The 17,519-nt window shown below is 36.2% G+C and overlaps 2 protein-coding genes across 2 annotated transcripts in view; one reads left to right on the top strand and one right to left on the bottom strand.

Annotated features, from left to right (window-relative positions):
- LOC134676421 (vacuolar protein sorting-associated protein 4) overlaps nt 1-17,519 on the top strand; it is a 517,731-nt gene that overhangs the window by 216,973 nt on the left and 283,239 nt on the right. The gene's annotated exons all lie outside the window — the stretch shown is intronic.
- The window catches only part of LOC134676344 (suppressor of lurcher protein 1), a 265,018-nt gene that overhangs the window by 50,350 nt on the left and 197,149 nt on the right, over nt 1-17,519 (bottom strand). Inside the window, exons 9-10 of the mRNA XM_063534706.1 lie at nt 14,666-14,788; nt 13,727-13,798 (exon numbers count right to left, since the gene is read on the bottom strand). Of these exons, the coding sequence (XP_063390776.1) occupies nt 13,727-13,798; nt 14,666-14,788 (195 nt within the window). The remainder of the gene's footprint in view (nt 1-13,726; nt 13,799-14,665; nt 14,789-17,519) is intronic.

Below are 17,519 nucleotides of genomic sequence, written 5' to 3'. Positions count from 1 at the left end.
ACACAGGTCACACTTAAGCACCTTCGCTTCACTTTAACTAGGTGCGATAAAAGCAAGTTCTGATGATGTGGCTCTATGTGTGACTGTGATTTTCATGTCAATTATATTATCAACTGCCCTATTCGAACTTCAAGATATATTCACAAGAGACGACACGTACTAGTTCCATTCTGGATACGTTATAGTTTAGATATCAACTAGTTCTCTTTTGCAGCGCAATTCGGGCAACCAATGTCACTTTTACGTTAGATAGAGTAAGATATCTATTAGATGTGAATTGGATCTCTAAGTCATATCCTGTGGAAATCGTTCGAGAGTATCTGCAGAATCACGCAAATGTCAAATTTGACAGGTTAGATCTTAAACATATCGTTATCGTATCTTGGTGATGTCTAAAAGAAATCTAATAGATGTCTATTTCAAAATCCGAATCGGGCCCCAAGTTACGAGTATATTATTAGCAGTTGAGTTGCGCTGCGCACAGTGCCGCAGACTGATGGAGTCGCGTCTTTAGTTAAGGTACGTTCTCTCCAGTTAGATTCTGCGTTCTAATGCAATTAGTGTGTTGGAACTGTATAACCTAGGAATAGAACCTTGATATTCAGACAGTGAGGGCTAAATGAGGGGGATGTTTTTTTGGATTGAAATATTATCCAGCTCATACTTAGCTCTGTAACATTTTCGACATCTAAATATCGTCAGTTTCTTCCAAAACCTGAACTGAAAAAAGTGACCTTGTACTTATAGGAAAATTTAAGTGAAGGTACCTATCTTATTTCATGAATGATCGCATAAAATATAATTGACCACGACGTACTAGTGTGTTGATTTATTGCTAAAAATTATAATTTCAATCACCAACAATTCCAAAATATTAAATTGCTACGGCTTATCTTGAAATCTCCGAATGGTACTCATACACATATAAATACCCAAATACAGTTTGAAACTAGACTATAATAATTGATACAGTTTGCGTATTAAGAAGAATATAATAATTATGTAAAAAAATATGTTTCGCCGTACGTTGTGATCCGTTGTAGGTACAGTTAGCCAAGAAAGTGGTCTACCACTTTTCGACTCTATCACTTTCTTGGCTGACCGTACTTAGAACCATTTTGACACCTCAAAACATATTTGTTACATTTTTAGTTTCATAAATTTCATCGTTCTCGACCCGTAACTCAAATGAAAATTATGCTCGTTGGACATAAACAAAAATAGCAAAACGTCGCAAGACAACGCCCGACAAGGATTATGCATGTACAAAGCGCTTGTTAAAGAAAATATTTTTAAGATTTCTCTCGCTACATTTTCTTTTCCATTCTAATGTCAATGAACCGGATTTTACACTAATAGGATCATTGTTAACATACTAGGTGGCCGAGGTAATTTAAATGCTACTAGTTTAATTTACGAACGTATGCATAGGTACTTAATACATATTGTCCTGAGAACTCTCTTACTGCCGTATTCGAACTTCAAGATATTCACAAGAGACGACACGTACTAGATCCATTCTAGATACGTTATAGTTAAGATATCAACTAGTTCTCTTTTCACTTTTGCAGCGCAGTTCGGGCAACCAATGTCACTTTTACGTTAGATAGAGTAAGATATCTATTAGATGCGAATTGGATCTCTAAGTCATATCCTGTGGAAATCGTTTAAGCGTAGGTATCTCCAGAATCGCGCAAATGTCAAATTTGACAGGTTAGATCTTAACATATCGTTATCGTATCTTGGTGATGTCTAAAAGATATCTAATAGATGTCTATTTCATAATCCGAATCGGGCATACATTTTCGCCGCATTACGCCTTACGCCTTACGTTGTCTCGAGTTTAAAATTTTTTCACCACCTCAAAAAATGCACACCGCCGCTAAAGAAGTTTTCACTTCAAAAAAGTTACAACAATCAACGGCCCGATTCGAACTATCGAATAGGTACCTATTACTATTATAATATCGGAACTACGAATATTAAAACGTATGTTTTTGTTTGTCCTACTCCTAGGGGTACACTCTAAGAGTGTTTATGCAAATTTGGAGGTGCGGAGTAAGTGCATCCCACGCCCGTTCCCCGCCCACCGTTAGAATGCTTGTGCAGCAGGGATCGGAACCGGTTTTTAGCAAAAACTACGAAATAACCATATTTTTCGCAATATTTTATAGGTACTCGAAATTTAAGACTCTGTTGTGTATTTAGGTAACGACTTAGTATTATTAGACTGCCCAACTAGAAAAGAAATAATTAACAAAGAACGAAAAAATAAAGTTTCCGTTCCCATACAGAAATACCTGTATCCGAATCCCTAGTGTGCAATGCGAGACGAGCCTCTGAGCTGTGGAGGTGAGCGTGTATGCCAACGCTTTCATACTTGCGTATGAAACCCACACCCTTGCGGGGGGAGGGATTGCACATCCCACAGCGAAAATATTTTTTTTTATTTAATTGTTGTTGGGTTTATTCAAGAGTTTCGGTTTGGATAACGCTAGCTAAACCAAATTTTTAGGAAATTATGTAATTAGTAGATTTATTATCATTGCGCTTTGCGTCTATAGCAGACAATTTATGATGTAACACCGGAGAAACATCGTTTTGGGTGACTGAATAGACCGATGCAATATATTAAGTAAGTACAAACACTAGGAAATTCGGCTTTTGATCATCACGTATAAAATATAAAATAAAATGTACGTATTAAAACACTTTAAAAATTTTATAACCTGACATTTCGTAAATTAGGTCATTATGTACTCGTAAATCTAATTTGTTACACTATTATTCGCCAATAGATGGCGCGGGTATACTGTCCCATCAAGCCCTACGTTAGAAAAACGTTACAGCTCCGGCGTTGGTTGCACCGCTCACCGATAGATGTCTGCCTGCATTTTTTCTGATGCTGTTTCGATACCTACTATTTGGAAATTCAATTTTAGTAACAGATTTAATATTTAAGTTACATAGGTAGGCAAGTACCAATTGTAGTAGGTAATTAGGATATTTAACGTATATGTCGTACGTACGAACGTATATTATCTGATGGGAACTATATAGAAACATCGTTTTGTAACACTGTTCTCTATTTTGTACCCAAATCCAATTAGAACTCCTGTACCCACAGCACTGGCTCGTCTTTGACTAGCAGTAGACAGCTTTTGATCATTGCATATTCTGATATATCTGCAAATCCGTCAACGGTGCTTTATGATACTGTCGCTGTGAGAATAAGGGTTACTGTAAACGTGACGTTCTTTGATCAAAAAAGGAACATAGTTTATTAATTTACAGCAACTCTATACTTATTTGAGAACATAGCTACAAGGTAAAATCTGGATATTTTTTTAATTGACGAAATAAATAAAAACGTCTTAGATCGCTTGGAAACCTCTGAACTGATTCATCATCATCATCATCATCATCATCTCAGCCATAAGACGTCCACTGCTGAACATAGGCCTCCCCCTTGGACCTCCATTCGTACCGGTTGGAAGCCACCCGCATCCAGCGTCTTCCGGCGGCTTTAACTGAACTGATTAATATATGTAATATGACATTCTTCAACCACCTTTCCATTCTAGAACAGTCCTATTTTTAAAGTACCTACATTCGGCCGTTCACTAAATTACTGGCAGCCAGCATGTTACTCTTCACCAGAAAACTAGAGGCTACCAGTAGTAGGTTATACTACACTTTTAAGCCCTACGCTGCATTGTTCGCGACGAGGCTTCCAACCGAGGTCATGGTTTGTTGCCAGCACCTTCTTGCTGTAGAGGCTTAAGTGGGAGGTCCGTTATGAATTTCTTACCCTCATTTGTTACTTTTTTTACTGAGTTAGAATAGGACACAAACACATAATGAATAATGACATTATCTCTAAGCTGTAACTTATTTCTACCAACCAATGGTGTATAAGCAATGCGTATTTGAATGATGCTGTTAGGATTGACTGCAGCCCATTGAGTTATAATAAAACCAAAGGCCCTGTAAACTGTAAAGTGAAATGTATCGTGTTTGCGATGCCTAACCTCCGTATCGATGCCTAGACCCGAGCTCCCGAGATAAGCGAGGCAACATGGCGCGCGTCGCCGGCGATCTCAATTATTTAACCTGCTGGTGACCCAGATACCCGATTGTCTACTGCTATCAAACCCTACCTGATGGCATTCAATCAGCTACATATTATGCGCCAATTACACTAGCACGAGTAATCGGTATTTACACTGCATTAACCAATTTAACCATAATTGTGAAAGGTGAAAGGATTTATGTGGATATTGACAAGGGAATGGTAAATTAATTTTTAATACAGTTGCTCAAAAAGTGCTACTTTACGTAGCTGTTTAGCGTGCGGAAAGTTGGTTATCTCGAACTAGTGCTTTTTACTTTTCCAATTTTTTTAAATTTATACTTGTTCCAATTCACGACTACTTATTGATGAGTGTTAATATTAGTTTCCTTTAAACGTCGTAATCAGCATAAAAACCTACCGTTAATGTAAGAATACGAAAAATATTACATATTTCATATTTAATTATTTAGCTCTTCATCATTATAACACGTTTAGTTTTTAATATTCAATATTGAAAATTCCGTTCTTAATAAGTTGACTGAATGGAACGGAATAGCTGCCAAACGCCCATAGATATAATATACTTAAAGGCGACGTTTAACCGAGCTGTCACTGTTACCACTTTTGTTTAGTGTACGATTAACAATGTTTTTCTTATTTTTTCGCAACTGTATTAAAAAACGTCGTTCGATACACGTGCGGAAATGTCATTCTTCACTCGTCCCGAGTCTTGCCACTCGCCTGCGGCTCGTGGCAAGATATCTCGGTACTCGTGAAGTAATGACATACCTTCCGCACTAGCATCGAAATGTACTATTATATAGTTGTTAGTTAGCAAAGTTAAAAGTAACGGTAAAATAACTAGTATTCTGTAAAACACATGTTTATTATTTTTTCCATCTTACATAGGTACATTACATACTATTTAATGTCGGTGTATACAATAATGTATACACCGACTCGTATATAATATTCTCTTTATGCCTATGCATGTATAAAAAAGAAACAACGCTTCCTGTTCCCTTCCATTATTTTATTCTATACCTGTCTGTGTTAAAAATGTGTAAGCTATGACATAATAAATTTAATGGTTATTTAAATACAATTCAGCGTTGAAATGAACGTTCTTTCAGAAAATACATAGCAAAAAAGAACAGTAAACTAAAGTCTTTAAAAAGAATAAGTAAGCTATGTAAATTTCGCTTCATTTTAGACGCCGCCATGCGCAGTTATAAATTACTAGTTTTTCTTACTGTATTTTTGTGGGGATTTCTAAAGTAGATACTGGGAAATAATGCTGGGTGGTAAACTTTTATCCCACCAAAGACATTTCATGTAAAATTGGCGGACAAGACTCAAACTTTTTGACGTAACTTCATCAGTGACCGATTTTTTTTTTATTCGTTGTAAAGTTAAATAACGAGTTTTTGAAACGATAATCGTTTTTATGCGTTTATTTTTCTTTCCTAATTAATGTTATAGAATGACTAATATTTCTTTTATCAAAAATATTTTGAATAAATATTAATAATACCTAATTCGAATTGCCGAATGTGACGTCACACAGGGCCACCCTCCTTGCTAGCCTAGCTTACCAGGGACCTTCCCAGGTGTTTGCCAAATGTGACTAAGTGTGACAAGGAGGGGGGGGAGGAGGGGTCAAAAACCTAGAAATTTGTGTGACGTAATTAACGAATGACCCCTTACTAACCGTACTCGTACACCTTGATTAAATTAATTAAATTTGTAAAAGTGAAACCATTATTGTCAGTGAAAACAGTTCAACACGTCAAGTCGAGAAACGCTTCAAGTTATTTAAATCATTCTATTGACACTGGGACAACTCAATCCAACGTTCGCTTCAATGAATGCGAACTACAACTAACTAGAAGTTTGCCGAGTGCACAGCTGAATTAAGCACAGTCGCGGTGGTGTGCAAACATTGCTTCTTTAACTTTGGCCGCGTTTTGAACAAAACAGAGCCCATAATGTGGACAAACAAGCTACAGTTGTTTAATGCATAGGGATGAGATGATGCAGTAGATCAACGTTAAATAGATTTCAAATGAATGAGTTATTTAAAGGGAACAACTTATCATAAAATAAGGTATTTAAAAATATCTTTCAGTCAATCCAGGCAAAAAATTTACATATTAACATTAACTACTGGTTAGCTTACTAAGAAAAAGTAACAAAGGCTAGACAATTTTTTTAAACAAGCAAAAAAAAGAGTATTAAGTATATAAGGCATATTATTTTTCATCTCTCCTGTTCGGAAAGTTTACCTTTCATAGGCAGATAACCGGGTGGAAAATTGCATTTCCCACCCTACGGTGGAAAGTAATTTTTTTTTAATTTTTACTTCGAGCAACGGCTAACAGCAATATATGCCATATTATAAGCTCGCATATCAGCTTCCGCATGGCTGTAATTGGCGCCGTTTACATTTTCAAGTGATTCGAGTGACTTATAGTTATGTGGTTTACCTATATATCTGTTGAGAATTTGTTCTAAAGAATTATACTTACCAATAATAAACCTACATTTCTCGTGTTTAACTTTCCTCATAGTCGAAATGAAAAGTAGAGTGTTTAACTCGGGTAAAAGTAGCCATCTCACCCTCGAACTATCGGCGCTCTCTCTTCGTTCGAGCGCCAAAATATCTCGGGTGAAATGGTTCACTTTCCACCCTTGGTTAACAATCTACTATAGTATATTATACATTACAGCCCTATCACAACGCTATGTACATAATCGTACCAGTAGGAGCGGTAATATTACGTTAAAGGTCTCTTCATAAAGTTTGTTTTTAGTTGACAAACACTCCTCCGAACTGGTTATATTCTCGGTCCAACGAGTTGTTATTAAGTGCCTAAGCTAACACTACAGCAACCATGCAAGTGCCTCAGACGTGTACAGAGGCATTCAATTACAAATTCATTAAATAAATCGGTTAATTTTATTGAAACTAATATTTTTTTGTTAACGTAAAGTAAACTGTTCTATAATCTGTGCCTAAATCACAAATGTTAAAAAGTACGTTTCTACATATATATAATACCGAATTGCCGACGGGACTTATGTTTTAAATATATTAAGGCCCCGTACGTTCGTGTTCCTCTCTCACTCTCACCGAGTGAAAGCGTGCGTGCTCGAGACCGCGGATATCATGTTTTTGAATGTTATTTTGTTGTAAGTTTAAAAAAAAAGTAATCTATGAGCTCCCTCAAAAATAAAATTGCGCATTTTTACAAGCAATTTTCATATTTTCAGCATTTGTCCATAACATGTTACAAATTTTTAAAGTGTGTTTAAGACCTATGTTCGTGATTTTTTTGATTCAGGATTCGAATCGATAGTTACTAGAAAAAATCCGCAAGATTGTTAATCAAATTTTGGCAAACGTATTGTGGTCTAAAAAAAGCAGCAGGTACAATTTATCAAAAAATCCGCTCTCTGAACCTACGTCACCTAAAGTTTATAAATATAATAATATAAACTTATGAACCTATTTATCTTACAAACTATTATTTTTTAATGGTCTGCTTAGTCCCGTTTTCCCGTACCATATTCCCGTGTGTCCTCGCCCTACGTGACCGCCCGCCATACATGAGGCGGGGAAGAACAGGAATGATTCATAATTATGAAACCTTTTATTCCCATCTGGGTCCGGTGGGAAAAAAAGGACACACCAGAATTTTGGTAAATGGTTAAGTATAATTAAATTAAGTTGCAATGCAATGCAAATGCGAAAGTGTATCGAACGTTACAGAGGCAAGCCGGCAAGATACAATAAATTTATTTGTGATTTGTGAGGTGGGGCGTTAAAGATACTACTGATACGTTAAGGCTTTATTCTGGATAATATAATATAACACTCGTATATAAGGCAATGCTAAAAGAGTGTGAGATGTGAGTGTGGCGTTGCGCGCTCACTACAGATTCTTTATCACTTTTACATGAAATTTCACATGTACCATCATCTCAATTCTCCATTTCGCATAGACTTGCAGGTGGAAAACACGATTGCCGCTGACCGCGAGTCGCCTCCACCCCCTGCGGTTTTGATTGCTAGGCGGTTAGTTTTTGGTAGTTAAAAGCTGCGAGCTTTCATGCGCTGACCTTTTCCATATTTTATTACTTTGCGCGCAGTTTCCGCGTTTCTGTTGATTTGATTATTCAGAATGAATTTTTGATAGGTACGTAGTACCTGATTGTGTTTGTTTTAACAAAGTGGAAATTTAAAAGGATATCTTATTCTGATTCAAGTGCTATAATAATTGATTTCAACTGATTAGATCGGTCCAGTCATCAAGGAACTAACTAAACCATAATTATATTATATAAATACCCAAGAGAACCTACCAAAGGTAACCTAACCGTATTTTTTGTCAATTTCAATTTGTATTCCATAAGGGAACCGTAAAGTGTGTAAGTTCTTTTACTCTACATTAGAGATGGGTAGGGGTGAGTAAATACTGAGTATTTACTCGGTATTTACTCAAAGCACCCGATAAATACCCGTATTTACTCATTTAGGTGGGTAAAAACGATTGCTTATAAAATATTCAAAAAGTGAGATTTAAGAACAAAATTGTCTTTTATTGAAGAGTGCTAACGTGTATTAACAATATCTTTAAAATAAAAAGCATAGAGGGCGCTTAATTTAGGAAAAAAAGGTAATTATTAGTGAGAGGCAAATTGTGATAACAATTTTGTTTTAAATAAGAAGGTATTTACTTAAAAAATATGAGTACTTAAATTCTATCGATGTTCTAGATAAGTGCATGTCGCGCAAAAGTGCGTGTTTGCGCGGCACTTACGACCTTTTATTAAGGGTTTTTTAAAGAAAACTCAAAAATGGCTCAACCGATGATGTTCAAAATATTGTTTTTTGTACTCTATTATACGGCTAATCTCCCGATATGTTTTCATATTTTTTCTGAACTTTGGTTCGAAAGTTATAGAGAGATAAACATTATTTTGGCCTTTCGAAACGGTTTTTTTCCAAATATATTCAATTTATCCAAAAATGTTCTTAGAAACATTCCAGTTATTTTTGAAGACCCATTTAATGACGTGCAATACGTTGGTGGTTTCTAAGATATTTTTTTGTGACAATTAGTTACATGTATGGAGTACCCCTCTTAAAAATACATTTCTTACAATTTTGAGTACTTAATCCAGTAGCGGCGTACAAAATACACCTATATTTCAAATTTATATGCCCCTTTCAGCACTCTAAATAGTTTATACCCACCAATTTGGGTGTAAACGAGTAAATACGGGTATATTGAGTAAATACTGAGTATTTACTCGGTATTTACCTGTGAGTATTTACTCACTACCCATCTCTACTCTACATCCATACTTCGCTTTATTTTACTCAGGTTAGTGAAGCTAAATTTTATTTGTATGTACCTATCGAATATTTGAACTTCATGGCGTCCCTTCTGACCTACCCTACGACGTATATTACATATGTATACAATATGCGGGTATTGCATAAGAACTAGTAGATCATGACATTGTATTTTTCTTACACCCTATACTACTACAAACTTTTTATAAGTTCCAAGAGAACTATGCAATCTCCTCTAAAACAGCCAGGGGTCGCGTAAATTGTGAGACATTTGCATTTTGCAAGGAAAATTCTGACAGGTGCATTCTGTGACAGGCTTTTCTCCGTTTCACAAAGCCGTGTAAGATGAAAATAAAGAAAAGAATAATCTGCCAGATTCGAACTTTAAGATATGTACGTCAATTGATAGATCTAAAAACTATATGGATTAGATGTGTCAGTGTTAAAAGTGATGTATTTGTTTGAAGAAACGTCACATTTGACACTGACATATCTAATCCATATCGTGTCTAGAACTATTAATTGACGTGTCTTAAAGTTAGAATCGGGCCGAAAGTTATTATTTTAGAATATGACAGCTCAATCAATCACAAGCTTTTATGTATAGGCTACGGTGAGCGCATTTCATTATCGTCATTTTATGAAAATTAAATTTTTGAGATATTCTTTTACCAGTATATAAGTAGATAAGATAGGTATATAAGATTTCATGTGATTATAATTCCAACTCCGTAGTTTTGCAAGCTTAGATAACTTAGTTTGTTAAGGTGAAATCTTGTCAGCTTTTAAGCCAGGTCCTGATGCTCTTTAGACAGTTTGACATTTTGCTGACAATCCAATGTTAATAATTATCCACAAGTAAGTTTGTCCACCGGATCTTTGTAAAATCCAATACGATCCCGTTGTGTTTCGGATCGTTTTATCTACATAGTACCTAAGTTAATTGGTTGTACCTATAAAGAAAGGTACAGACAGTAATATTAAAAAAAAGTGAATGTGCATGCATTTTATATAAAAAAATAATTTTCGACAGCGACTAATTTAAAATCGTTATGATATTTGAAAAGATCTTTTTAAATAAGTTTAATTTGGATAAATATGTTGGTATATATTATTTAGTTACAGTTACTTAGGTACATATTTATGTAAATACACTTAGGTCAGGTTTAATATTAAATTTTAATCAGGTTTGAATTAGGAAGGAACAGGAAAATATAAGTTGGACAAGAGTCTCAAGAGGATTTTTATTTAATAGCAATTTGAAGTTGGATTCTTGTTGGAGAATACACATTCTATGTGGTGTGGTTTGTGTGGTAGACCCTAGTAGTAGCAACGTAAGCTATAAACTCAGTTGCTGTGTGAGCTACAACACGGCCAGAAAATCTTGGTCTATGTGCACCGCACCAGCTACAAGCAGAGTTATATTTACATAGAGTAGTTTAACTTCAAATGGAATTGAAGGCCAGGGCCAGGCTAATCAATCCGCATGCTTAATGAAATAATGAAGCACGGCTCCGTAACTTTTATTACCTAGTTTACGTCGCTTGAGTTGCGCACTTACTCATAACGAATGCGTAAATTTACAGTAAGTACGCCGTAGGAATAAAGCCCGCCCGCCGTATTAAGAACAATACGTGCCTATGTCCATAGGTAGGGCCATATGTACTGTAAAACGTTGTACAATACACGTCCGAAAAGGTAATTCGCAACTCGTGTCGATTTAAAACACTCCCTTCGGTCGTGTTTTAATTTATCGCCACTCGTTGCGAATTTCCTACTTTCCGCACTTGTATTGCCATGTACTATTGCAGGGAGCTGGAGCCTTAATTCATGTTGCAATTACAAACACAGTGTAGTTTGACCTTAAATGAACAATCCGCATGCAAAGATTTACGCTAGGAGGGCTCACCTACCCTAAATTAGTTTACCTCGTACTCGTCTGAGATTTAAACATCGAGCGCTATAATTATAAAAACCGGGCAAGTGCGAGGCGGACTCGCGCACGAAGGGTTCCGTACCATAATGCAAAAAAAAACAAAAAAAAGCAAAAAGAAAACGGTCACCCATCCAAGTACTGACCCCTCCCGACGTCGCTTAACTTTGGTCAAAAATCACGTTTGTTGTATGGGAGCCCCATTTAAATCTTTATTTTATTATGTTTTTAGTATTTGTTGTTATAGCGGCAACAGAAATACATCATCTGTGAAAATTTCAACTGTCTAGCTATCACGGTTCGTGAGATACAGCCTGGTGACAGACGGACGGACGGACGGACGGACGGACAGCGAAGTCTTAGTAACAGGGTCCCGTTTTACCCTTTGGGTACGGAACCCTAAAAAATGATCCTGCAGGCTGGAGATAGGCTACTGTCTCTAGTAGCACAGTACATAAACTGCACTACTACTGCAACCAGTTTACTTATTTATACGTAGCGGGATGTTTTATTTGCCCGCCGCTGCCGTAGCAAGATGCATTTAACACAGCTCGGTGTAAAGTAAAAGGTCGTACGAGTTTGATTTATTTATTTTTCAGCGTTTTCGCGTTTGAATGATGACTGACGGCGCGATTTGGGAAATGAATTTGAGATTTACTAGATATGAAATAGTAAAGATATGTGACGTTCCACGGCAAAAGGTACCTTTGGCGGTTGGCGCTTATGCTATTATTAACGCCGCTCCAATATTATTGCGGCATCCAAAGGTACCTTTTGCCGTGGAACGTCACATATCTTTACTATTTCATATCTAGTGAATGTCTTATTCATTTCCCGAATCGCGCCGTGAGGTCAGTGAATAGAATATTGTGCGAAACAGAACATATGTAAAATCGTGACCTATAACTATACCCACGAGGTATCTAATGTGCAAAGTTTGCTTTAAGTAGGTAGGTACAACACGTAACTACATCAATTGCTATGTTGGCAGCTTTTTTTTTACTTGTCATTTGTAGTTTTAACCCCGTGAGTCTCAAGGACTCGATAGGTATTGCGTTTTTTGGCGTTAATCTTCTAATTATGGTAGGTAAAAAATCGCTTTTAGATAGGTTCCTAGTATATGTCTAAACTATAAGTAGATATTTCACAACGAAACACAAAATAGAGCAATTGGATATTGAAAATACAAGCGTTTCCATTTAAAGCTCAAGTAAAATTAAACAGAACGCTGTAAAGTGAACAATTTCACATTTTTCAGGCTTTTCAGCTAGGAGCTAATTGCACTACTTTCTTCATATTTTAAAATGTACATGCATAAATATGGTAATTCTTGGTGTTGGTTCCGTATACCGTTGGTTCGTGCTTAGTAGTACGAGTACACAGTGATTTGACAGTTTTATCATGTTTTAATTTTATTGTAAAAGTTTCCAAATTCTTTTATTCTGATTTTGAAACGTATGGTTATGGTTATGGTATGTGTTTGTATGAAAACTAGCCAAAACTGGTACCACCAGTAATCACTTGGTTGACAAAAAAAAAATCACAATCATTGACCGCTTGGGTAAAAATGCTTTCGTATGTCCGGATGTTCTCCTCTACACTCTACAGTCGTATTTCCCAACCGATTCTGGTGAAATTTGGTGAGCAAATTCGATAATGACATGTTTTTTTTGATACAGTTTTTCTTGTGAGGTCTACCTATAACTCCCAGAGCCACTAGTTATCTTAGAAACGCCTCAATTATATTAATGCCTATATAATTAGACGTTATCGATCACTAAACCAACACTGAGGTTAGATCTCCGTGTAATAGACGTAGTGTTTGCATTCTATTGTATTGGCTCGGCGGGTAACAATGGCGCAGTCCGGATAGCATTGGAATATCGCAGCATCGCGGAACTTTGTGCTCGATAAAGTTGTATGAGATAAGTATAGTACACGATTGACACCTTTTTCTCGACACAACTTTAGCTGTTTAAACCGAGTAGTTACAATGCAAATGACAAATTGTGTTAAAAAAAGAACACATCATTTGTATTTCGTAATTATGTTGTAGCTAACATGACCTCAAAATACCAAGGCACGTATATGGAGATTGAACCAAATTTTAATTATACAGAAATTCATTGTTAGGTATACTTTATAATAAATATCATTAATAAAATAATAAATAAAATAAATAATAAACATCAGTGCCTGTTATAAAGTACTTATTAAGTAGTTACCTTCAGTAAACTAATTTATGCGCTATTATATAAGTGTGTATACAGTCATGTCGATTTTTTTAGGTAGCGTAACATAGTAGATGCTACACAGTCAAGTTACTTACCTACTTAAAAATAAAAATATCACTTACTTGTTGCGCTCACTTCAGGCCCTAGGGACTCGAACACCTTGCCAAAACTTAATTTCAGCAAACGATCTGAATCTGTAACAATAAAAATATAAACGGTCATGACATGACGTAAAGCGCCATCTCACGTCGCACACTTAAAATAATAAAACGGATAGCATCGGTTCAACCGGCTTCAGCGGAGTCAACATTATTTTCAGAATTTCACTCAGTGCAGACGATTTTCAACAGATGGCGTGCAAAGCAAAATTCTTATGCCAGTAAAGTACCTTTTCTATTTCTATATAATATTGTATTTATACAAGAAAATAAAAATATTGAAATGACTTAATTGTTTCAACGTTAGATTTTATTCTACATGCTATATTTTTTACATAGCGTGGGAAGAAAGTTACTTTTGAGGTTTATTTTAAGATTGCCTAGGTATTAATATTTCGTGGAACTCGTAAATAAAACTAGGGTGCTATTTCCAGTGCTTCTGAAATAAGCACAAGGGGCCGTCTGGACCTTAGCCAAAATTCCTATTCATACCTTGCTGGCTCTGCTCGCAAATTTAACCGGATCGGTCGCATTTATTACAAGACGCTTCCAACGAATTGGAATGTAAATTGAATAAGAATTTAACAAAATTAAGTATGTTTTCGCTTAGAAATATAATATATATTAAAAGTTTTGCATCTGATGTTTCTGAATACAATTTTTAATATTAGGTAGGTACCTACTCTTTGTGTGAAGGTTTTAGTTTAATTTAAAAAATATACTTATATGACAAAACTGAGTATCGTACAGTCGCCATCAGATATATCGGAGCTGCCAAGGTGCTCAAAAATATCTGAACACGCACTCTAGCGCCTTGACAATAGAGGCGTGTTCAGATATTTCTGAGCACCTTGACAGCCCCGATATATCTGATGGCGACTGTATGACGTTAATTAAACATACCAGCAGCCGTAGAGTCAGGAGGCGGCTGAAAATGAAAGGTGGCAGCGAAGCCCTGCCCCGGCGTGGCGGAGTTGGCGGTGAACTGCAGGAGCAGCGATGGTCCCGTTGATAGCACCTCGTACCCTAGGACAAAGTGGTAAGTAGAAATGCGGAATCCTCCTATTTTTTTTCCGAATGATTTCCACCATTAAGGTGGTTCGCCTAGGTTACTCAAAACTTAACTCTCGCTAGATGGCACCACTTTTGCAAAATTTCAGATTTTATTTTTTTGTGAAATGGTCTTGGTATTTGTATACTTAAAAGTATGTTTCGCGCACTCTTTAAGTAAATATTGAACTATTAAAATAAACATTGAATACTTCATTGTGCAAAAACCACCTTTTTAATTCGACGGAGTGTTGCTGTCACGCTTTTTCCTACTATTACTCACACATGCAAACAGTGTTTCCGTGATCCTTGTAGTAGACAATTTCACACAACGTAAGTATGTTGCAATAGCGTAACGGTATGTTCGTGGAAATACGTGCAAGAGGATTGGGGTTCAAGACTGGTGCGAGTAGGTAATTTCTTTTTGTTTCTCCTTTGTGTTATCTTACCTTTAAACGAGCAATTATTAGATATATAATTATTTATTTATATATTTGGATGGTATCAGAAACGGCTCTAACGATTTCGATGAAATTTGCTATAAGGGGTTTGATCTCTTAGCTAGGTCTATGAGAAAACGCGCATTTTTGAGTTTTTATGTTTTGTAAGCTTTGGTCGGTCTCCCAGATATTCAATCTCCGCTTGGCAACTAATCCCAGAATTGGCATGCGCACTAGTTTTTACGAAATCGACTGCCCTGACCTACCAACCCAGAGAGTAAACTTATTTGGATTAGTCCGGTTTCCTCACATTGTTTTCTTTCACCGAAAAATAGGTATCGGTGTATAAATAGGTAGGTATCAAATGCTATTTCGTACAAAAGTTCGAAAAATCATTGGTACAAGCCGGGGTTAGAACCCGTGACCTCCGAATTGCTTTCCGCTAGGCCAGCAGCGCTTCCCCCACATACTCAGTGTTATCAGGTTTTTTAAAAATCAAAAACCGGGCAAGTGCGAGTCGGACTCGCGCACGAAGGGTTCCGTACCATAATGCAAAAAAAACAACAAAAAAAAGCAAAAAGAAAACGGTCACCCATCCAAGTACTGACCCCTCCCGACGTTGCTTAACTTTGGTCAAAAATCACGTTTGTTGTATGGGAGCCCCATTTAGATATTTATTTTATTCTGTTTTTAGTATTTGTTGTTATAGCGGCAACAGAAATACATCATCTGTGAAAATTTCAACTGTCTAAGCACGGTTCGTGAGATACAGCCTGGTGACAGACGGACGGACGGACGGACGGACGGACAGCGAAGTCTTAGTAATAGGGTCCCGTTTTACACTTTGGGTACGGAACCCTAAAAACGATTACTTATGAAAGCAGAAGAATATAAATGATCGTATTAGATTTATAATTGTTACATATTTGCCGTAACTTATTTTTAAAATGTGTTTTTCAATTAAAAGACACGTCAAGATTGTTTACCTTATTTCTAATGCTAAAAAAAAACAAACTATAGTAATAATTGTGTTTTTCATTCATAGACAAAATCCATTATTTTTAACCACAGGAAATTTTATACACTTCTTTTTAGGGTTCCGTACCCAAAGGGTAAAACGGGACCCTATTACTAAGACTTCGCTGTCCGTCCGTCCGTCTGTCACCAGGCTGTATCTCACGAACCGTAATAGCTAGACAATTGAAATTTTCACAGATGATGTATTTCTGTTGCCGCTATAACAATTAACAAATACTAAAAACAGAATAAAATAAAGATTTGAATGGGGCTCCCATACAACAAACGTGATTTTTGACCAAAGTTAAGCAACGTCGGGAGTGGTCAGTACTTGGATGGGTGACCGTTTTTTTTTGCTTTTTTTTGTTTTTTTTTTTGCATTATGGCACGGAACCCTTCGTGCGCGAGTCCGACTCGCACTTGCCCGGTTTTTATTGCAGTGAGGAAGTCCTGATTGTAAAAATCAGAGAGATTAGGAAGAGTATAATTTCTAATTATCTTTGTAAAAATAAAAGAATACGTGTAGCCCATACTTAATAATCTATTTATGATAATAAGAAAAATTAAATAAAAATAAAAAAACAATACCAAATTTAGGTGTAACAAAAATACAAAAAGTTATGTTCCAGCATACAATGACTGGGGATCGAACCGGGAATCTTCCGTTTGCAAGCAAAAAAGCGACTGTTTGCATAACACGCCATGATAGTTCTTAGCTAAGCTGACGAACTTCTCGCTTAGGTCAATTAACTACCTGTCAAATATCAGTGTCAACAAAATTGCACTAAACATGACGGCACTCCAAATTCGAGCCGTGGTCAGCCCGGCAACGTCGGAAATGGTATGGCAACGTCGCAAATGTATCTGTACACGACATTTGTGACACATACATACGTAAAATTGATGAAAAGTTAACTATGATTTTTGCATGATTTCTGTATGAAACATTGTTTTCCTGTTAATTTCGCGCAAACGAATATTCGAAAGAAGATAAATGCGGAAATATTTGTGTACTAATAGTGTGTAGTTACTTAATGAGCTTTGATTGAATTTTGTATGAAAAGCGAACCACCTTAAGTTTTCGGCAAAAGAAATAATATTATGAAGAAACCTGCATTCGCTGGTATTATCAATTATTATAAAACATTTAAATTTATTTTTACTATTATTGTGCTAAGTTGCACAACTTTTCTTAAAAACACTACTTTATTAAACGGTAAGATTTTCTAAAATCGGTTCATATACATACC

This window comes from Cydia fagiglandana, chromosome 2 (assembly GCF_963556715.1).
Source record: "Cydia fagiglandana chromosome 2, ilCydFagi1.1, whole genome shotgun sequence".
Lineage (NCBI taxonomy): Eukaryota > Metazoa > Arthropoda > Insecta > Lepidoptera > Tortricidae > Cydia > Cydia fagiglandana.
Note: the sequence above shows the minus strand (reverse complement) of the source record. Positions and strands in the feature narration are given on the sequence as shown.